This window comes from Rattus norvegicus, chromosome 20 (genome assembly GCF_021556685.1).
Source record: "Rattus norvegicus strain SHRSP/BbbUtx chromosome 20, alternate assembly SHRSP_T2T, whole genome shotgun sequence".
In the NCBI taxonomy this organism is placed as follows: domain Eukaryota; kingdom Metazoa; phylum Chordata; class Mammalia; order Rodentia; family Muridae; genus Rattus; species Rattus norvegicus.
Window position 1 is genome coordinate 27,861,534 of NC_141553.1, and position 22,859 is coordinate 27,884,392.

At 46.5% G+C, this 22,859-nt stretch overlaps 1 protein-coding gene and 1 long non-coding RNA gene across 3 annotated transcripts in view; one reads left to right on the top strand and one right to left on the bottom strand.

The window, feature by feature from the left end:
• Nucleotides 1-3,190: 3,190 nt before the first annotated feature.
• Sh3rf3 (SH3 domain containing ring finger 3) overlaps nt 3,191-22,859 on the top strand; it is a 340,867-nt gene continuing 321,198 nt past the window's right edge. Inside the window, exon 1 of the mRNA XM_087598703.1 lies at nt 3,191-4,898. Coding sequence (XP_087454829.1) covers nt 4,344-4,898 — 555 coding nt within the window. The 5' untranslated portion in view covers nt 3,191-4,343. The remainder of the gene's footprint in view (nt 4,899-22,859) is intronic.
• Nucleotides 15,456-21,556, bottom strand: LOC147998615 (uncharacterized). 2 transcript variants are annotated; one of them, XR_015645817.1, is made up of 2 exons: nt 21,310-21,556; nt 15,456-17,041 (listed from the first exon to the last, which is right to left on the bottom strand). It is a non-coding gene; the product is annotated as an uncharacterized LOC147998615 (long non-coding RNA). The 2 variants fall into 2 exon arrangements; XR_015645818.1 differs by having other exon boundaries at nt 19,436-21,556.

Sequence of the window (22,859 nt, forward strand, 5' to 3'; positions counted from 1 at the left end):
TTTTCCTTCTAAATATGGGACCCAAGGCAATTGGACAGTGCTGTGCACATGGTGGTATAGACTACTCACTCCAGCTACCACCTTTCAGATGTCTCCTGTGGAACTACCCTCAGACACATAGAGAACTAATCTGTGATCACTACTCTAAGTGATTCTCAAGCCATCTAAATTAACTACCATACTCACAATTCACAAGGTGAAGCAAACATTTCCTTCCAATATGTTATCTAACCCCAGGGATCTCAAAGGCCTCAGACCTCTAAGGAGATGAAATCTCTTGTCATTCCTTCTGCAGACATTATACCTGCCGTGGGTTTCCTGTGTCCAGGAGGCAAATTGTACTCAGTATTCCTGCAGCTTGACTCTGCTCTTAGCTCTGTTCTCATGAAAACATCTGGTTAACTGTGGGGGACACATTCACCCAAGAAGTGCTGTTAATCGATCAATCAATCAATCAATCAATCAATCAAGTAGACTGCTTGGATGTCTTTCCAGAAGAAAGGCTAGAAGTCTCCTGTTGCATTTTAGCATGGTGACTACTGTCTCAGTTGGGTGCTTTCATTGGTCTCTGGCTGATAATCAAACAGATATCATCTAGATTTCTCAGTTGCAAATGACAAATGGCAACTTGGAATGATTTCAGAGAAAGAAATCATTTTTTAAAAATGGGGAAATCTATGTGATTGATAAAGTCAACAGAGCAACGGAGGCTACAGCTGAGCCTGTCACCACAGTCACGGATGGCCGGAGATGCCACACTGCTTCTGCAATGAAGCAGGCCCCAGACTGTAGGTTCTGCTGCTGCAGGCTACCTGCATTGTGATGTCTGTGGCTCTGGAGGCTGTATCTAACCCTCTCCTGCCACCTGTCAGAGCATGGCTGGTTGGGGACACATCTTTTGATTGACTGGGCCTAAGTCACATCTCCCCTCTTTCACTGGAAAAATAAATTCCTGTCTTGCATCAAGTGGAGAATGTAAGAAAGAAGGAGCTGGCGTTTTGGTGGCCACAAGTCCAGCAGCTGCCCCACCCCACTGCCTTTAAGCTTTTTCTCCTTGCACCGTCGCTTTCTGTTCCTCCTAACTCTGAGGCTCAGCTTCCTAACCACTTTGTCATTCATTTCTGGTTCCCAGAATTGGGAATAATCTAGCAAATGATGTCTGACAAGTCTGAGGTCTGATGGGACCTTTCCTTCCACATCCCAGCCTGTAACCTTACATTCGGGCATCTGAGGACTTCTGACTTTCCTTGGCTGCCAATGCCGTATGGATGACACATGTTGGCTCACAGTATTGTGGTGGGTGACTGAATTCCCAGCTATTTTTATATGAATGGCTGTAAGGCCAGCTCGTCCATCATTTACTTACATACTTGGCTTATTGAACACGTGAACTTTGAGCCAAGTAATGTAAAACTGCATTTGTAATGCTTCAACTATTTAGGCCACACCCTCGAGTTCCTTTACGGACCATACTGGGAAATTCATCCAGAACTTGCGAACTGGAAGTCTTTGGGCTAGTTTAGTCATATTTATTTTGGTTAACTTTGGGAACCGAATTCTTTGCCGACTGTTGGACAGACTTATAAAAAGTAAGGCCTCTAACTAGCTCAAAAGGCAGGAAGACATCACACTACTTGGCATGGCTTCTTCAGAACAACGAGAGGGATTGCTGCTGAGGCAGTTTTCCCTTGGGTAGGAGCAGGAAGCTCCTCACAATCCCTACCAGGTCTCGTTGCCTGAATCCAGCTGCTGAACCACCTTGCACATCCCGCCCAGCCTTCCTGTGACTTTGGCTGACTACTGTGGGAGTTGGCTGTGGTAGGTGCTGGGGCAGAGCAGAGACAGGAAATCCAGGCACCGTGGGGTCCAGTGGCCTCGACTCATCTTCATTGTGGTTGTACTTAGTGAAGCACTCAGAGGACAGAGACGTCCTGGGCTCTCGGAACAGACATCTCTCTTCACTTTCCAAGATGCTCATTCCAGGAATCCATACTTCCTTTCCCGTGCAACTTCTGAGGGTGCCGCCAGATTTCATATGGTTTTGCTTCTTTCTGTAGACAACAGCTCAGAGAATGGCTGCTGGCTCAGTCTATGTAACAAGATTTTCAGACTTCTAGTAATCCCATGAGATATCAGATGCCGTCTTGTCAGTGGCGGATGCTAATTGCATGCTATACTGCTGGAGCCGGTACATGCTTTGGTCATATTTTCTATCACGAGGCGCCTGGTGCATGGTGGGGGGAAGGAGGAAGCCACCAAATACAAAGGGAGAGAACAACATTTAGGAGAATCTGTCCCCATGAATCTGCCCAAGCTCTTAGTCTGTAGTCCCATAAGATCGCTTTTATTTTTGCACCTTTTAAGATTCTTCTAAGGTTTATTTCTCTCTTGCACCCCAAAGCACCCAGGCTGTATCATTATGGATAATAACTTTGTTCTTGCCAGTCTCACAAATTCTCCTTGGGTGTTCTTAAGCAAAGGTCTGAGAGCAAAAGTCAGTCACCTCCTTACCCCCTCCATAAACTAGACAGACAGTTGTATCTTATACCCTTGCCGACGCTCATGTAAATGATAGAGATCGGCTGGGACAACTATCTGCTCCTGGAAATTTCCAGAGACCAGCAGCCTGATAGGAACTCAGGATATTTGGAATTGGGGTGTTAAATACTGCATTCAAGTCATCGCTGCATGAGGAGACCAAGTCACTCTTTCAATCATTTGACAAATATTTACTGTAAAGGACACATGGCTTATAGGCAGCTGCTCTACTTTATGCACTTGGGTTCTGTGGACACGAAAACGAAATCTAATTTAATCGTGTCATAATAATGAGACTCATTTTCTTTACAAGTGCAATCAAGTTAAAGCAATTATTTCACAGGGTTGTTTAAGAGCATTAAAACAATCCAGATCTTTATTTTCTTTCAAAAAAAAAACCGAGGAAAAGTGACATTCAGCTTCACAAACAACAGGATAGCCCAACGCGTAGGAGGGGCATGCACACCACTTCGGATGCTTGCCCTGGCATCTCTCAGTTGTGTTATCATTCAGCTTGCTGGACCTTTGCCTGTGCCAGGCTCGAGAGCGTTGGGAACACGAGGGAGCCACCAGGGGGCAGCACACGGCAAGAAATCTTGTATGTCGACCGCAGCCCACCGCCAAACTTCCCTGCTGCTCTGGGTCCTCGTACGTACTTCCGTCGCTCTGACGCTCCCAGAAACCCGGGCATCGGGAAGGAGCGCAAATTCCCCCTCTTTTGAGCCTCAGGAAGAAAATCTGGAGCTGGGTTCACCAGAGCACACTAGAGCGGCCGCTGGAGTCTTTCACCGCGCCGCCAGGGGCGCGGCGCTGGCCCAGAGTGTGCTGGCGCGTGGGCGTCGTCGTCAGTCACACATCGGTGATTCTGGAGAGGGCAGTCGGCCTCCCGAAGGAGTAGTCGCGGCCCCAGCAGCCCCCCACCCCGTGGTCTCCAGCGCCTTCCCCTCTCGCCTCAAGGGACATCCCCGCACCTATACCCACAGCTGTCACCTGTGCGTGCTGGGAGGCGAGGGGACACAAGCAAGTGTGCTCCCCAGAGTCGTCCAGAAGGATGCCTGGGTGTCGGATGCGTCCTCAGGCTGCTCTCCAGCGCTGGCTAAGAAAGCAGTCGGGATGATGCTCGCAAACTTTCCTTCGCCGAGGCGTTGAGAAGAAACGTCCCTTCCTAAAGCTCGCGGAGAACCCAGAGTCTGGCGTCCAGAGGAGCCAAGCCTGCGCAGGGGAAGTTCTCTCGAGCCCCGGAGGTGGCCCAAAGGGAGAAGCTTCAAGGCAGGAGAGGTGTCTGCTTCCCAGCACCCCCGCAGTGACTCTGACCTCCGCACGCCCCCTGCACACGTGCCGGCGGCCCAGGGACCAGGTCCAGCTGGGCTAGTTGAGGAAGGCGGCGGCGCTCTGGCAGCCCGAGGGCGCATGGAGGCGCCGAGGGGGGCGGTGCGGCTCGCCTGCGGCGCGGGGGAGCGCGCACGCCGCGCCCCGGTCTCCCCCGGGACCCGGCTGGCCTCTCCCTGCACTTCCCGCTGCTGGGCTCCGGGGCGCGGGCGGCGCGGCGGCACAGGTGTAGCCCGCAGCGGCGGGGCGCGCGCGTAGGAGGACTGATTTTACTCGGCTGGCTGGAGTTGCCTCGGGGTTCCGGAACTAAGGCGCCCGCCTTGCAAGCAGGCTCGGCGAGTCACTTTGCAAACCCTGGAGGCCAGCGCCTCGGACCGAACCCTGTGGGCTGGGCGCAAATGCTCGCTTTCCTAGGCGGGCCGGGCTCTGGCTGCTGGACTTAGGCGGCTCGCTGGGCCCGCGCCGGCGCCTCCCCCATGCTGCTTGGAGCGTCCTGGCTGTGCGCGTCCAAGGCGGCAGCCACCGCAGCTCCGGGCGAGGGCGACGACAGGCAGGGTGAGCAGCAGAGAGGGGACCAGGCGAGGACTGAAGAGGATATGGACGAGTCATCGCTGCTGGATTTGTTGGAATGCTCTGTGTGCCTGGAGCGCCTGGACACCACTGCCAAGGTGTTGCCATGCCAGCACACCTTCTGCCGACGCTGTCTGGAGAGCATCGTGTGCTCGCGCCACGAGCTACGCTGTCCCGAGTGCCGCATCCTGGTGGGCTGCGGGGTGGACGAGCTGCCGGCCAACATACTGCTAGTGCGCCTGCTGGATGGCATCCGCCAGAGGCCCCGCACAGGCGCCAGCCCTGGGAGCAGCCCTCCTGCGCGCCCGGGGCCGGGTACGTTCCCAGCGTTGGCAGGCGGTGCTGGAGGGGCGACAGGCAGTCCCCCGCGTTCTCCCGTCTTTCTCTCAGCGGCAGCAGGCAGCTCTACCTCCTCCAGTTTGTGCGACGCGGCGACTAATAGGAGCGTGCCTGTGGCTAAGGTAAGAAGGTACCCCAATGACATGGCGCCACTGTGTGGGAATGTGTATGCTTGTGCGCACGTGGATGTGCGAGTAGTTGTGATTAGAAGAGGAGGCTAGCCGTGGCTCTGCCGTGGCTCACTCGTTTGTTTTATTCTTCTTTCACAACTCTGTTTTCCAGGGACTCTGCTTAGCTGTCAGTTTCCACTTTACCAGTTCTTGGCTACATCCCCTCACAGCATCCCAAGCTCCTGCCCCCCATCCTTACTTCAAACTTCTTGTGGACTCCTTAAGTCACTTTCCAAGCACATGAGCCCATCTGCTCCCCAGAACCTGTTCCTATGTGAGGCAGAACCCAACCTCTCATTAGGTGGACATGCCTTCTGTTCCTGCCACTCTACCCCTTTTGACTAGACCGGTAGGTCTGTCTGTCCATCCATTTGTCCATCCGTCCATCCATCCATCCATCCATCCATCCATCCATCCATCCATAACTTTGGTCACCCAATTCTCCAGAAACAACCATCTTCTGCCACACCTCCTTAGTCCTGCTCCTTCTCAGGCCACCAGTTGTGGGGACTTACTGCTTAATGGTTCACTGGTTCTGATCACTGACAGGGAGTCAGTTAGCAGTCTCTTGCCTGCTTAGCCGTGGAGGACGGGAGAGGGCAAAGTGGGCAGACACTGCCCGTAGAGAATGACAACTACAGCAGCCCCAGAAAGAAGGACCTTACCAAGAGTCTTCTGGAAGACTTACTTCATCACATGCTTGGGCGTGGCATTCTCTCGTGGAGCCTCAGCTGTGGGCTCTTAAGAAGGGTTGCTTTCCAAGGTGGATAGTTGTTTTTAACTTTCGATATTAGATTTTCCCAGCTGCAGTGTATAGACGTCACTACTTCTGTTCTCGGTGGAGGGCGTCTTGTGGATGGCTGAGTTTGAGTTTTCTGTGGATGAGGAAGAAAAAGCAGGCAAAGGCAGACAAGGAATATTCATGCCTTCTTAGGATGGTCACGAAGGATCACAATTCAAATCTGGCTTTTAACTGTGATTAAATCTCGCTATATGCTCCATTAGACATTCAGAAACTTCTTTCTTGCCCATGTTGCTTTTAATCTAACATCAGAATTAAAGGCTTTTATTTGCAAGATTTGGTGCTTGCTTCCTCCTGCTTCAGTAATCACGTGACTTTTGGAGCTATGGTTCTGGGCTTTTTGATAACTGCTGACAGATGAGGGTGCAGTTCACCTTGAGGAGTCGTAGTTGGCCTGGGTGTAAGGAAGCGTCTGGTGGAGGAAAAGGCCAGCCTCAGACTGCTTCTGGAAATAATGCTGTTCAGAACATTCTTTAGAACGTGTCTGTCCACGAGGTGAGAGCTTATAGCTTTAGTATTAGTCTCAGACATAAGGAATTCATGTTTGCCTTGATGATTTTGAGACCCTGGTTGATTTTGTGTGGCCACGAATATCATGGTTTAGGATGTCCGCACTTCTAGGAATTTGAGAACATGTTTTCTTTCTGTTGTGTCAGCTAGAGTGCAGGCTCTCCCTCAAAGTTGACTCAAAAGGACTGAGTCCAGGTTCTGGGGAAAAGCCAGAATGAAACCTAGTGTTAGTTACCATGTTCAGAGAGCAAAGCGGCAGAGGCAGGGATGGTAATATCTGCGGCTTTTGTTACTGATTATCAGTAGTAATTGGGTCTCTTCTTGGTCAGCTGGAAGCCTTCTGTGCTCCAGCCACACTACCACTTTGGGGTGACAGCATTAGGCCTTGATGGGCAGTCTTGGGGACAGTGTGGATGTGACAGAAGGTAGAGACTGAAACTGTGTGTTATGGAGACGTGAGCCACCGGTAAGCTGAGAAGGCAGAGACCACCTAAAAATCGCTTCCCAATGGGCTCTTGGTTCTCCAGTGTCCCTGAATTGATTGTCCCTGTATGAATGGCTCTCAGTGAAGCTGAATTCTGACTATTGCTGCATGTTGTTTAATAAGCAGACCCTTATTCCATCGTTTTAACAAACACCAAGTATGACCTAATAGTAACCATAAGTATTGAATTTCTCCTTTCTAGGTTAGAAGCTTCTCAGATCTTTTGGGCTACAGGAGATATGTAAACTTTTAGGGTGTATAAACTATAGATAAATATCTAGATAGCTTACCTGCATTCTTAGTTCAGTTACAGCTGAATTTGGGAACTGTGTCAGGGATAAAATGTACATTCTTTTGAACAGGGCTTGGTTCTCTTCTGCACACTTGGAGTCCCCTACCTGATAAGCAGGGCCTCTCAATTCTGTTCTCACATGAGTGATTTGAGATGAGGCTTTAAAGAAGAAATCAGTTACTGATACTGCCCCTAGGAAGTTTGTACCAATTACATAGTTTGGGATCATCAATCGCTCCATTTGCTGGTAAATACTCTCTGTATGGTTACTTAAAGTGATGTTTAAGTCTGGCTTTGATGATAACTGTAAAACTATTGACATAACTTATGTTGATTCCTATGTAATTGATTATAGTATTCTATTTGTTATATTATTTATATCATTATAATTAATATATATAATTAATGTGTGTTGACTTTTTCAACTTGACTTTATTGTTTTGAAAGTTCCTCCAGGGAACATCCCAAAGTATTATCCACTGAGTTTCATGAGGGCAGTCTAAGAGTGACACTGGGGCTGGGGAGGTAGCTTGGTGGCACAGTACTTGTCTAGTATGCCGGAGACCCTGGGTTCCATCTACAGCAATCCAACAAACAGGCAGGCAAGGAATGTGCCGAAAGGGTATCATGGCTTCCACCTGAGTAACTTGGATATTGACATTTTTAATATGAAGGATTTAACAAAGACTTAGGCATGTAGTAATTCCTACATTAACAAGTGTTTTTATTTTTGAATATTCTTTGCCTTTGTTTGGCATGTATAGAACCTATTGACTAGTTATATTGTGCCAATCAGTCATCTTTGGCCTCTCGTTATCGACCTGTCTCAAGGCAGTGGGAAAGAGAGCTGCTCTTGGTGCTCGGGAGGCTCTTATAGGCTGGTGCTTTTGCAGCACTTCAGTGAGGTTTGAGAGTAAAGAGATTTTCACAGACTAAAGGACCAGAGAGTTTGACAGTGACTTTGATGACATAAAAGTAGGCTCAGTAGCTAATTAGTTTGTTTATATCATGTCTTCCCACCTGTCCCTCCCCTCCCACTGTCCACTGTGCTGAGCTGGAACATTGCACGAGCCTCATCTGTGGCTACATATGTGTGGGCCTCACCAGCCTAACCACATACTGCACCATTGAGTTTCACATGGACCTCCACTGTGTATCTTTTTCACTTTTTTTTTGTTTTTTTGTTTTTTGTTTTTTTGTTTTTTGTTGGTCTTTCATAAAACAGGATCTCATGAAGCCAAGATTGGCTTTGGATTGATTGTGTATCTAAGCATCATTTTGAACTCACCCTCTTGCTGTCTCTCACTTCCTGGGTGCACTTGGATCCTGAAAGAAGCCAGATAGCCCACAGGGTAGCTGACAGCTGGTGTCATAAGAACTTTGTCCAGGATGGAGCGTGTCTGAGGTGTCTGAAGTCACATTAACCTTATCCCCAGGCATCAAAACTGAAACGCTATGGCTTTCCTTTCGCATGCCACCGGTCTGGGCACAGTACTCCTATCAAGTGGACAGAATAGTGGCCCACAGACATTGATATGTAGGTGTAACTGGGCCAGGTTGGATCCTGCAACCACACACAGTTCCCTCTGCCCTTCTGTTTGGCTTAGCTGTTATGGTTTGGTCTTGGATGTAATAAGGACTTTGGAAGAAAGAGTCCATCGTGAGGGGATAGGCATGTTCGGATTCTGAAAGGAGCCAGATACCCGAAAGGGTATCGGACAGCTGGTGACCTGAGAGCTTTGCCTCAGAGCTGAGCCTGTCTGCTCAGGACGCTGTGAGGGTGACAACAGTACTTCAGGGACAGCGATGTTTGCTGCTTGTCATTTTTTACTGGTGGTTATTAGTGGGTAATCTAAATTACCATTCACTTCGCACCTACTGTGTGCCATGACTTACAGAATATTCTATTTGCTTTTGTTTAAATATTTTGAGACATAGTTTTACTATATGGTTCATTTGAATCTTGACCTCTTTTTTTTTTTTTTCAATTTGGTAGCATCATTTTTTTTTTTTTATTAACTTGAGTATTTCTTATATACATTTCCAGTGTTATTCCCTTTCCCGGTTTCCGGGCAAACAACCCCCTCCCCCCTCCCCTTCCTTATGGGTGTTCCCCTCCCAACCCTCCCCCCATTGCCGCCCTCCCCCCACCAGTCTAGTTCACTGGGGGTTCAGTCTTAGCAGGACCCAGGGCTTCCCCTTCCACTGGTGCTCTTACTAGGATATTCATTGCTACCTATGGGGTCAGAGTCCAGGGTCAGTCCATGTATAGTCTTTAGGTAGTGGCTTAGTCCCTGGAAGCTCTGGTTGCTTGGCATTGTTGTACTTTTGGGGTCTCGAGCCCCTTCAAGCTCTTCCAGTTCTTTCTCTGATTCCTTCAATAGGGGACCTATTCTCAGTTCAGTGGTTTGCTGCTGGCATTCGCCTCTATATTTGCTGTATTCTGGCTGTGTCTCTCAGGAGCGATCTACATCCGGCTCCTGTCGGTCTGCACTTCTTTGCTTCATCCATCTTGTCTAATTGGGTGGCTGTATATGTATGGGCCACATGTGGGGCAGGCTCTGAATGGGTGTTCCTTCAGTCTCTGTTTTAATCTTTGCCTCTCTCTTCCCTGCCAAGGGTATTCTTTTTCCTCATTTAAAGAAGGAGTGAAGCATTCACATTTTGATCATCCGTCTTGAGTTTCGTTTGTTCTAGGGATCTAGGGTAATTCAAGCATTTGGGCTAATAGACATTTATCAATGAGTGCATACCATGTATGTCTTTCTGTGACTGGGTTAGCTCACTCAGGATGATATTTTCCAGTTCCAACCATTTGCCTACGAATTTCATAAACTCGTTGTTTTTGATAGCTGAGTAATATTCCATTGTGTAGATGTACCACATTTTCTGTATCCATTCCTCTGTTGAAGGGCATCTGGGTTCTTTCCATTTTCTGGCTATTATAAATAAGGCTGCGATGAACATAGTGGAGCACGTGTCTCTTTTATATGTTGAGGCATCTTTTGGGTATATGCCCAAGAGAGGTATAGCTGGATCCTCAGGCAGTTCAATGTCCAATTTTCTGAGGAACCTCCAGACTGATTTCCAGAATGGTTTTACCAGTCTGCAATCCCACCAACAATGGAGGAGTGTTCCTCTTTCTCCACATCCTCGCCAGCATCTGCTGTCACCTGAGTTTTTGATCTTAGCCAATCGCACTGGTGTGAGGTGAAATCTCAGGGTTGTTTTGATTTGCATTTCCCTTATGACTAAAGATGTTGAACATTTCTTTAGGTGTTTCTCAGCCATTCGGCATTCCTCAGCTGTGAATTCTTTGTTTAGCTCTGAACCCCATTTTTTAATAGGGTTATATGTTTCCCTGCGGTCTAACTTCTTGAGTTCTTTGTATATTTTAGATATAAGGCCTCTATCTGTTGTAGGATTGGTAAAGATCTTTTCCCAATCTGTTGGTTGCTGTTTTGTCCTAACCACAGTGTCCTTTGCCTTACAGAAGCTTTGCAGTTTTATGAGATCCCATTTGTCGATTCTTGATCTTAGAGCATAAGCCATTGGTGTTTTGTTCAGGAAATTTTTTCCAGTGCCCATGTGCTCCAGATGCTTCCCTAGTTTTTCTTCTATTAGTTTTAGTGTGTCTGGTTTGATGTGGAGGTCCTTGATCCACTTGGACTTAAGCTTTGTACAGGGTGATAGGCATGGATCGATCTGCATTCTTCTACATGTTGCCCTCCATTGAACCATGGTTGAACCAGCACCATTTGCTGAAAATGCTATCTTTTTTCCATTGGATGGTTTTGGCTCCTTTGTCAAAAATCAAGTGACCATAGGTGTGTGGGTTCATTTCTGGGTCTTCAATTCTATTCCATTGGTCTATCTGTCTGTCTCTGTACCAATACCATGCAGTTTTTATCACTATTGCTCTGTAATACTGCTTGAGTTCAGGGATAGTGATTCCCCCTGAAGTCCTTTTATTGTTGAGGATAGCTTTAGCTATCCTGGGTTTTTTGTTATTCCAGATGAATTTGCAAATTGTTCTGTCTAACTCTTTGAAGAATTGGATTGGTATTTTGATGGGGATTGCATTGAATCTGTAGATTGCTTTTGGTAAAATGGCCATTTTTACTATATTAATCCTGCCAATCCATGAGCATGGGAGATCTTTCCATCTTCTGAGGTCTTCTTCAATTTCTTTCCTCAGTGTCTTGAAGTTCTTATTGTACAGATCTTTTACTTGCTTGGTTAAAGTCACACCGAGGTACTTTATATTATTTGGGTCTATTATGAAGGGTGTCGTTTCCCTAATTTCTTTCTCGGCTTGTTTCTCTTTTGTATAGAGGAAGGCAACTGATTTATTTGAGTTAATTTTATACCCAGCCACTTTGCTGAAGTTGTTTATCAGCTTTAGTAGTTCTCTGGTGGAACTTTTAGGATCACTTAAATATACTATCATGTCATCTGCAAATAGTGATATTTTGACCTCTTCTTTTCCGATCTGTATCCCTTTGATCTCCTTTTGTTGTCTGATTGCTCTGGCTAGAACTTCAAGAACTATATTGAATAAGTAGGGAGAGAGTGGGCAGCCTTGTCTAGTCCCTGATTTTAGTGGGATTGCTTCAAGTTTCTCTCCATTTAGTTTAATGTTAGCAACTGGTTTGCTGTATATGGCTTTTACTATGTTTAGGTATGGGCCTTGAATTCCTATTCTTTCCAGGACTTTTATCATGAAGGGGTGTTGAATTTTGTCAAATGCTTTGTCAGCATCTAATGAAATGATCATGTGGTTTTGTTCTTTCAGTTTGTTTATATAATGGATCACGTTGATGGTTTTCCGTATATTAAACCATCCCTGCATGCCTGGGATGAAGCCTACTTGATCATGGTGGATGATTGTTTTGATGTGCTCTTGAATTCGGTTTGCCAGAATTTTATTGAGTATTTTTGCGTCGATATTCATAAGGGAAATTGGTCTGAAGTTCTCTTTCTTTGTTGTGTCTTTGTGTGGTTTAGGTATAAGAGTAATTGTGGCTTCGTAGAAGGAATTCGGTAGGGCTCCATCTGTTTCAATTTTGTGGAATAGTTTGGATAATATTGGTATGAGGTCTTCTATGAAGGTTTGATAGAATTCTGCACTAAACCCGTCTGGACCTGGGCTCTTTTTGGTTGGGAGACCTTTAATGACTGCTTCTATTTCCTTAGGAGTTATGGGGTTGTTTAACTGGTTTATCTGTTCCTGATTTAACTTCGATACCTGGTATCTGTCTAGGAAATTGTCCATTTCCTGAAGATTTTCAAATTTTGTTGAATATAGGTTTTTATAGTAAGATCTGATGATTTTTTGAATTTCCTCCGAATCTGTAGTTATGTCTCCCTTTTCATTTCTGATTTTGTTAATTTGGACACACTCTCTGTGTCCTCTCGTTAGTCTGGCTAAGGGTTTATCTATCTTGTTGATTTTCTCAAAGAACCAACTTTTGGTTCTGTTGATTCTTTCTATGGTCCTTTTTGTTTCTACTTGGTTGATTTCAGCTCTGAGTTTGATTATTTCCTGCCTTCTACTCCTCCTGGGTGTATTTGCTTCTTTTTGTTCTAGAGCTTTTAGGTGTGCTGTCAAGCTGCTGACATATGCTCTTTCCTGTTTCTTTCTGCAGGCACTCAGCGCTATGAGTTTTCCTCTTAGCACAGCTTTCATTGTGTCCCATAAGTTTGAGTATGTTGTATCTTCATTTTCATTAAATTCTAAAAAGTTTTTAATTTCTTTCTTTATTTCTTCCTTGACCAGGTTATCATTGAGTAGAGCATTGTTCAATTTCCACGTATATGTGGGCATTCTTCCCTTATTGTTATTGAAGACCAGTTTTAGGCCGTGGTGGTCCGATAGCACGCATGGGATTATTTCTATCTTTCTGTACCTGTTGAGGCCCGTTTTTTGACCAATTATATGGTCAATTTTGGAGAAAGTACCATGAGGAGCTGAGAAGAAGGTATATCCTTTTGCTTTAGGATAGAATGTTCTATAAATATCCGTTAAGTCCATTTGGCTCAGGACTTCTCTTAGTCTGTCTACATCACTGTTTAATTTCTGTTTCCATGATCTGTCCATTGATGAGAGTGGGGTGTTGAAATCTCCCACTATTATTGTGTGAGGTGCAATGTGTGTTTTGAGCTTTAGTAAGGTTTCTTTTACGTATGTAGGTGCCCTTGTATTTGGGGCATAGATATTTAGGATTGAGAGTTCATCTTGGTTGATTTTTCCTTTGATGAATATGAAGTGTCCTTCCTTATCTTTTTTGATGACTTTTAGTTGGAAATTGATTTTATTTGATATTAGAATGGCTACTCCAGCTTGCTTCTTCTGACCATTTGCTTGGAAAGTTATTTTCCAGCCTTTCACTCTGAGGTAGTGTCTGTCTTTGTCTCTGAGGTGTGTTTCCTGTAGGCAGCAGAATGCAGGGTCCTCGTTGCGTATCCAGTTTGTTAATCTATGTCTTTTTATTGGGGAGTTGAGGCCATTGATATTGAGAGATATTAAGGAATAGTGATTATTGCTTCCCGTTATATTCATATTTGGATGTGAGGTTATGTTTGTGTGCTTTCATTCTCTTTGTTTTGTTGCCAAGACGATTAGTTTCTTGCTTCTTCTAGGGTATAGCTTGCCTCCTTATGTTGGGCTTTACCATTTATTATCCTTTGTAGTGCTGGATTTGTAGAAAGATATTGTGTAAATTTGGTTTTGTCATGGAATATCTTGGTTTCTCCATCAATGTTAATTGAGAGTTTTGCTGGATACAGTAACCTGGGCTGGCATTTGTGTTCTCTTAGGGTCTGTATAACATCAGTCCAGGATCTTCTGGCCTTCATAGTTTCTGGCGAGAAGTCTGGTGTGATTCTGATAGGTCTCCCTTTATATGTTACTTGACCTTTTTCCCTTACTGCTTTTAATATTCTTTATTTTGTGCGTTTGGTGTTTTGACAATTATGTGACGGGAGGTGTTTCTTTTCTGGTCCAATCTATTTGGAGTTCTGTAGGCTTCTTGTATGTCTATGGGTATCTCTTTTTTTAGGTTAGGGAAGTTTTCTTCTATGATTTTGTTGAAGATATTTACTGGTCCTTTGAGCTGGGAGTCTTCACTCTCTTCTATACCTATTATCCTTAGGTTTGATCTTCTCATTGAGTCCTGGATTTCCTGTATGTTTTGGACCAGTAGCTTTTTCCGCTTTACATTATCTTTGACAGTTGAGTCAATGATTTCTATGGAATCTTCTGCTCCTGAGATTCTCTCTTCCATCTCTTGTATTCTGTTGGTGAAGCTTGTATCTACAGCTCCTTGTCTCTTCTTTTGGTTTTCTATATCCAGGGTTGTTTCCATGTGTTCTTTCTTGATTGCTTCTATTTCCATTTTTAATTCCTTCAACTGTTTGATTGTGTTTTCCTGGAATTCTTTCAGGGATTTTTGCGATTCCTCTCTGTAGGCTTTTACTTGTTTATTAATGTTTTCCTGTGCTTCCCTAAGTGTGTTCATGTCTTTCTTGAAGTCCTCCAGCATCATGATCAAATATGATTTTGAAACTAGATCTTGCTTTTCTGGTGTGTTTGGATATTCCATGTTTGTTTTGGTGGGAGAATTGGGCTCCGATGATGGCATGTAGTCTTGGTTTCTGTTGCTTGGGTTCCTGCGCTTGCCTCTCGCCATCAGATTATCTCTAGTGTTACTTTGTTCTGCTATTTCTGACAGTGGCTAGACTGTCCTATAAGCCTGTGTGTCAGGAGTGCTGTAGACCTGTTTTCCTCTCTTTCAGTCAGTTATGGGGACAGAGTGTTCTGCTTTCGGGTGTGTAGTTTTTCCTCTCTACAGGTCTTCAGCTGTTCCTGTGGGCCTGTGTCTTGAGTTCACCAGGCAGCTTTCTTGCAGCAGAAAATTTGGTCTTACCTGTGGTCCCGAGGCTCAGGTTTGCTCGTGGGGTGCTGCCCAGGGGCTCTCTGCAGCGGCAGCAACCAGGAAGACCTGTGCTGCCCCTTCCGGGAGCTTCAGTGCTCCAGGGTTCCAGATGGTCTTTGGCTTTTTCCTCTGGCGTCCGAGATGTGTGTGCAGGGAGCAGTCTCTTCTGGTTTCCCAGGCTTGTCTGCCTCTCTGAAGGTTTAGCTCTCCCTCCCACGGGATTTGGGTGCAGAGAACTGTTTATCCGGTCTGTTTCCTTCAGGGTCCGGCGGTGTCTCTGGCAGGGGTCCTGCTGCTCCTGGGCCCTCCCCGACGGGAGCCCAGAGGCCTTATACAGTTTCCTCTTGGGCCAGGGATGTGGGCAGGGGTGAGCAGTGTTGGTGGTCTCTTCCGCTCTGCAGCCTCAGGATGAAAGACCCCCAGAGAGGACCTTTCCCTCAGGAGGAGTCCCAAGCGCCCAATGACCGAGCCGAGTCCACTCGGATGCAATCAGCAAGAGGGTTTATTGGAAAACACAGGTACCTGCGGGCACACAGTCTCTTCGGAGGACTTGCGCACCCAGCAGCTCCAGCATGGGGCTTTTATAGGGATTGGGGAAGCAGAAGCGGGCGTACAGAAGCAGATGCATAGTTACGGGGATTGGTGGATTCAAACGAGGCACATAGACATGTTCACATATGATTGGCTATTTCACATGATGAGGTAATAAGGTATAGCTACACACATTGGCAGGTTTGGGGCGTCCTGGATGTCGGGGGCTGGGGGCTTATCTCTTCCTGCCAGGTGGCCTGTGAGTGGTACTCCTGGTCTGTTCTGCATTCCTTTCCTTTTATGGTCTGTTAGTTTTCACGGTGACTCGGCCCTAGGTATCTGGGCGTGCCTGGGCTCGTTCAAGCCTGTTGCAACTCTGAGTTAAGACTCATGGGGTGGGTCTTTCATTTTCCCCCATTTTCTTTTAGACTTGAGTAAAATCCTTTACTCAAATCGAATTCTAAGGAATCTCTTCCTGTTGTCTTACCCTCTGGTATTGTTGGGTGAGAACAAGCGTCTGAATGACTGAGAGTCTGTTCTTTATGAACTGCATCAATCTGTTTAGAATGCAGGGGCCAAAGAGGAAGATTAGGAGGAGGATGATTAAGGGTCCCATCAAGGTGGACACCAGGGTAGCAAACCAAGGGGATCGGTTAAACCACCCCTCGAACCAGCCTTGTTGGGAATCAAACAGCTTCTGTCTCTGGGCCAAGCGTTCTCGGAGCTTAGCCATGTTATCTCTCACTAATCCTGTATGGTCTGCATAGAAACAACATTCTTTCAGTGTAGCACACAGGTTCCTTCTTTAAGGAATATCAGGTCTAATCTTCTCCTATTCTGAAGGACTACCTCTGAGAGGGAGGTTAGGTATTCTTGGAGGTCAGCTAAAAAGTCTTTCACTCTTTTTATATCTGAGTCAATGGCAGTTCTGAATTCTCTATAAACCTTGCATTGCAGGGCAATGGCAGATGTCCTTGTGCTGCCCTTGCAGCACCTAGATAGCCTTAAGTAATTCTCAACTCTTTTTTTTTTTTCTTACTAAGTCTTTAGCATCAGGATTCCAATCTGGACACTATCTAAACCTACACACCAAGGTCATGACTAGCTTTTAGAACTTCTAAACTTATACAGATTGTGATCCCTGAGGCACAGTCCCAAGAAGTGTTAGGAGTACTAACATATGCAATGTTACATCATTTGTAATAGAAATCAAGCCTATCCCCACACCTATCTTGATAAAACCCGGGGCAAACATGAAATTAAGTCTAGGGAGCTTTTTGAAGATCTGAGTTTCCCTCTAGGTCCCAGCTCTCAGCCCCAACAGCTAGTACACGGCTGGTGAGGGTTGAGAGTTGATGGCTGTCAGGGTGGTCAGCAGAACCAGGTACGGTCCTTTCCAGTGAGTATCTGGGTTCGGTGCCATCGTATGTAGCCGAGTCTCCGACCTGGAACTGGTGAGATGTCTCAGGGGTCCCCAGGGCATAGGCTGCTGCCAGCTCTGAGCAGATTTCTTTCTGTATCACCTGTAGGTCTTTTAGCCTGGCACACAAATCATTATTACTATGGCACTATGACATGTTGGTTCAGTAACATCATCTAATACAGTCAGTGGGGCTGAGGCCCCATATAAGATCTCAAAGGGGGTAAGGCTGAATCTGGAAGGGGTATTTCTTGCTCTGAAGAGAGCAAGAGGGAAGGAGTGTCACCCAGTCTGCGCCAGTCTCCATGGTTAATTTGGTCAGGGTCTCTTTTAGAGTTCTATTTATTTACCCTACCTGTCCTGAACTTTGAGGTCTGTAAATACAATGTAATTTCCAATCGACCTCTAAATACTTGGCCACACCCTGGCTTACCTTGGCAACGAAAGTAGGGCCGTTGTCTGACCAGATTACCTTGGGCATTCCAAGAGGAAGATTTCTTCCAGTATCTTCTTGATGATTGCAGAAGCCGTCTCTCGTTTGATGAGGAAAGCTTCTATCTATTCCTGAAAAAGTATCTACAAGCACTAGGAGATACTTGTGATTATATTTTTCTGGTTTTATCTCAGTGAAGTTCACTTCGACTTTTCACCAAACTCTCTAGGTCTCTTTGCCCTGTTTGCTTGCTAAGCATTCACTTATTGACATACCTTATACTTTCTACTGCCTCTCTGGCTAAAATCTTAAAGTCTATTACATACACTTAACTACTTGGACAAACTTTTTATCTCCTAAATGAGTCCATTTCTGTATTTGGCAAAGTGAGTCTTTTCTTTGTTCTCTGGGGAGTATAGCTTTCCCCTCAAGTGTGCCATTGTCCTTTATCTTTTAAGCAATTTGGGCCTTTTCTAAGTGAGGCCATCCCTTAGTCCAATCCTAGTTCTCAGTGGCTGTCTCTTGCAGGCCTGCAACCAGGATGGGCTCCTGCATAACCATTTTTCGAGCCACTTGATCTGCTTCGTTATTGCCCCATGTCACTGAATCTCTTCCCTCCTGATATCCTGAGCAATGAATAGTACTCACAGTTGTTGGCTTCATCAGGGCATCCAAGAGATGGCAAAGGCATCTGCGGCACTGATGTACTGGGGGGTTGAGGTTCAGCCATCCTAGATGACATTGTGTTGTCCACCATGGCAGCACCCACTTATCTCTGACCTTCATGAAGAGAACTGTTCCCGTCTGTGGACAAGGTAGCCTCGGCTTTCAGCAGGGGTCAATCAGCCAGTCGCAGAGGTCTTTCCTCCACCCATGGGCTTCTGCCAGTGCTTGACACTCGTGCTGTGGTGGCTCCAGGTCGGATTGGGCAGCAAGGTGACCAGATTGCCCCCAACAGGTGGAGAATCCAGTCCATGGCAGCTGACCAGTGGTCCCATCTTTTGGGACACTCTATTCAAAGGCAAACATCAGCCAGTCTATCACAGTTTAAGTCCTGGATTGGGTGATAATTGTTAGTGCCCGGCTGGCAGGAGTGATATGTTCCAAGTAGAACAGCGCTAAGCCATTCATCTCCCAGCATCAGGTACTGGTGCACTGAGACAGGTCTTAAGCTCCGCATACACAGTCTGTAGATATGCATACACATGGCCTCACCCAGCCATTTCAGCCCACGCAAGCCATTTTGGGGAGCAATTTTCTCATGAGCAAGGGATGGGGGCAGTCAGGGATGACTATGAACTAGTGGGTTACCCGGCCCACGCCAAGGTCCACTGTTCTTCGGACAGTCCATAAGTATTGTTTGTTGCCAGCAGGCCCCTGTACCCAAGGTCTTTGGATACTGGCCCACTGGAGCATAGGAGCACAGAGCATTGGGTCCCTGTATCCACAAAACAACTGGGCGGGCTTCCCTTCTATCTCTGTGCATAGCCAGCACCAAGAGGCTCTCCAGTGTCCCCTCTTGTTCTTTCTGGGGCAGTCCCTGACCCAATGTCCTTTTTCTTCGTATTAGGCACACTGATCTTTAGCCAGGAATTCTCTTCTGTTGCCAGGTACTATCTTCCTAAGTTCCCTAACTACTGTGGCCAGTATATGTTCCTCTCTTGTCTTTTATCTCTCTTTAGCTCTCTAATTTCCTCTTCTTTTTGTCTCTTTTCTTCCCTAGCTTCCTGCTCTTTTTATCCTCTTTCTTCCTGTCTTTCTTTCTTCCTTTCTTTCTTTCTTTCTTTCTTTCTTTCTTTCTTTCTTTCTTTCTTTCTTTCTTTCTTTTTTCAGTCTCTCTGCATCTTCTTCTACAGCTATTAGGTGCTGTCCACTTTTCTGCACAGACCCTGAACCACTCATCAACTTATTTTCTCTGCAACTTACAATAACTCTCTCAGTGACACTTAGCTTTACCCTTCAAGTTTCTGTAACTTTCTCTTCATATCCTTTCCTTATCTTAGCCAGATTGGTGGGGCATTTTCCAGCCCCTAGGAGACCCACCCTCGGAGCCTGGGGGCAGACCTGGAGCACTCCCTACCTTCAGGGGCATTGAAGTCAACAGTCAGGAGCCTTCCATCCATGTCTGGAACATTCTTTCTGGCCTCTAGCAGGATTCTGTCTTTCCTCAGTGGTAAAGAAGATCTGTAACAGTTACTAACAAGCATCTCACGTGGGATGGTGAGAAAACAAGAAGGGAATCTAGAGGAGAGAGGTCCACTGAAGAGGACAAATAGCATTTAGTCACACAGCTAAACCAGGAGGCCTTTTTTTGGACAAAAAGGCCACTGTAAATATAAGCACAAGCTTTGTCTATGAAACAGAAAGGCGAGCAGAGAGGCAGCCTAGCTGTTACCGGCTGTCTCTCTGGGCTTAGATTTTCCCTTAAGGAGTACCTACCTCCCTTCAGTGTCAGCTTGGTGGCTTTGCCTCTCAAGAGAACCAGCCTCCAAATGACACTAGGCTTCTAGTAACAACTAATAACAAAAGGATGGAGAGATGGTTAGAACCTGGGTGCTAGATACTAAGCAGCTGACAAAAGAATTGTAACCAGTTCACCTGGGGCTTTCAGGACTTTAGTAACAGCCCTTTACCAAACTGTCTCAGTGGGCTATAGGCCCATGGAAAAGAAAACATTAATCCTGACTGGCAAAACAAAGTTCTTCACAGTTGTAGATTCTTTGAAACTATTTTAGGGGCTCTTTTTGTCCCCCAACCTGGGGCATTTTAACCATAGGGGCAGGAACTGGCTGCTGTGGGGATAGGACCAAAGGCACTCTCCATGTTAATGATGATCAGTGAGAAAAGTAATTTAATGTTGGAGACTGACTCCTCCCTTGGAATAAGGACAGCAGATAAGGCAGGCTTCCTTAAAGAACTTCTCTAAATGAGCGCTCTCCTACTGTGAGCAAATGTCAGAAATTCCTTTCCTGTTCTTGTTTTCCTTATAGCCCCACTTAGCTCTCAGCCTTTTTAGATCATTCTTCCTGTAGCATTTCTAACACAGCCTGTCCTTTTTTTATAGCCTGTTAACAGCATTTCTGATCTTTTAGGCAGCTACGCACTAAGTGCCATACCGGCTGAAACTCCGCCTTTAAGATTCCTTACTCCCAAGGAAAATTTAAATCTTTCCCAGTTCATCACAGCTGGCTGCGAGCATAAGCACAGATAAAACACTATATGTTTTTGTTTTGTTTTTCTTTCCTTTTTTCAGAGCTGGGGACCGAACCCAGGGCCTTGCGCTTGCTAGGCAAGAGCTCTACCACTGAGCTAAATCCCCAACCCCCAAAACACTATGTTTTAAAAATTAACTTTGGCTATCAACCAACACACTGCCACTAGAGCGGGGTCTACAAAATTAAGTTTCTTACTCACTAAGCGTTAAGGGGACCAAGTAAAACTCTTCGACGAACAAAGCAAACAGTTTCATGATTTCAAACACAGTCGTCGGTCCAAGATTTTAAACACAGTCGTCAGTCCAAATTCAAACACGAAACAAAAGTCAAAAAGACACTAACAGACACAACACGTCCAGAAAACCACAGTCAGGTCACAAAGAAGACAAACAATTCCAACAGTCAAACAAGTAACAAGCAGACGCGCCGCGCAGCTTCGGTACCAAACTGAAACCAAAAATTCAGACGGAGTCAGCGAGGGTCTTGGATCCTCTACTCCAATAAAATTCAGACGGAGTCATCAAGGGTGCGGATCCCTCCGAAAACGGACGGAGGTGCCACGGATCGGGATCTCCCTCTCCTCCAACCACCCTTGGAACGTCTTCCAGGGCTGCGGGGGAGAAGTCCGAGCTCATCAGCTCCTTCTCTGGCCCGCCCAGATAGTCCCCAGATCTGAGCCTATTGATCGATCGTTCACAGGACAAGACACAACAGACAAGACAAACGCCAGCCGGCTTACCTCCCGGTGGGTGGTCGGTGATCTCTGGGCGGAGGGTCTCCAAATCCCGGACGAGCCCCCATAATGAAAGACCCCCAGAGAGGACCTTTCCCTCAGGAGGAGTCCCAAGCGCCCAATGACCGAGCCGAGTCCACTCGGATGCAATCAGCAAGAGGGTTTATTGGAAAACACAGGTACCTGCGGGCACACAGTCTCTTCGGAGGACTTGCGCACCCAGCAGCTCCAGCATGGGGCTTTTATAGGGATTGGGGAAGCAGAAGCGGGCGTACAGAAGCAGATGCATAGTTACGGGGATTGGTGGATTCAAACGAGGCACATAGACATGTTCACATATGATTGGCTATTTCACATGATGAGGTAATAAGGTATAGCTACACACATTGGCAGGTTTGGGGCGTCCTGGATGTCGGGGGCTGGGGGCTTATCTCTTCCTGCCAGGTGGCCTGTGAGTGGTACTCCTGGTCTGTTCTGCATTCCTTTCCTTTTATGGTCTGTTAGTTTTCACGGTGACTCGGCCCTAGGTATCTGGGCGTGCCTGGGCTCGTTCAAGCCTGTTGCAACTCTGAGTTAAGACTCATGGGGTGGGTCTTTCAAGGAGTGCCCACCTGACCAGGCGGTTGGGTCTCTCTCTCACCGGGTCTGGGAGCAGAGAGCTGCTGCGGGCCGGGATCCGCGGGTGTGGGACTTCCGGTAAACACAGAACGTGCCCGGTCCTAGAGAAATTCTGCTTCCGTGTGTCCCAAGCTCACCAGGCAGCTTTCTTGCAGCAGGAAATTTGGTCTTACCTGTGGTCCCGAGGCTCAGGTTCGCTCGTGGGGTGCTGCCCAGGGGCTCTCTGCAGAGGCAGCAGAATCTTGACCTCTTAATCCTTCTGCCTCAGCTCCCAGAATTCTGGTGGGTTTTTAAAAAAATATTATTTATTTGATGTATATGATTACACTGTAGCTGTCTTCAGACACACCAGAAGAGGGCATAAGATCTCATTACAGATGGTTGTGAGCCACCATATGGTTGATGGGATTTGAACTCAGGACCTCTGGAAGAGCAGTCAGTGCTCTTAACCACTAAGCCATCTCGCCAGCCCCCGAATTCTGGTGTTATTAAGGCATATGCCGCTGTTCGTGGGGTTTCTGTTCTTTACTGCAGCTCTGTGAGGTAGCTAGTTAATTGAATACTGGCAAGATGAACTTTGGGTTGGGTGTGCAACTGGCTTTGAGGTTAGAGGAATCATCTTACTCCACGACAAACTGGCTAACTGATGGGCACGGTTCCACACAGAAGTAGCACCGACCTCATTATTTAGTTCACCCCAAATGGAGGTAACACATGTTCTTCAAGCTTAAGGCTGCCATTTTATAGATGCGGGGAGAGTTGTAGAGCATTATGGTGGCAGGGGTGTCCCCTCATCTCCTATGGTTTGAGCACAGGTGACAGGGAGCTCTGTGCAGTGGTTTGGCAGCGCAAGAGGGGTTGCAGGGGTCCAGGGGTCCAGCAGACCAGCCAGTCCTAGGGAGTCACCCTGCTTTGCAACTGTGTCACTTTTACCTCCA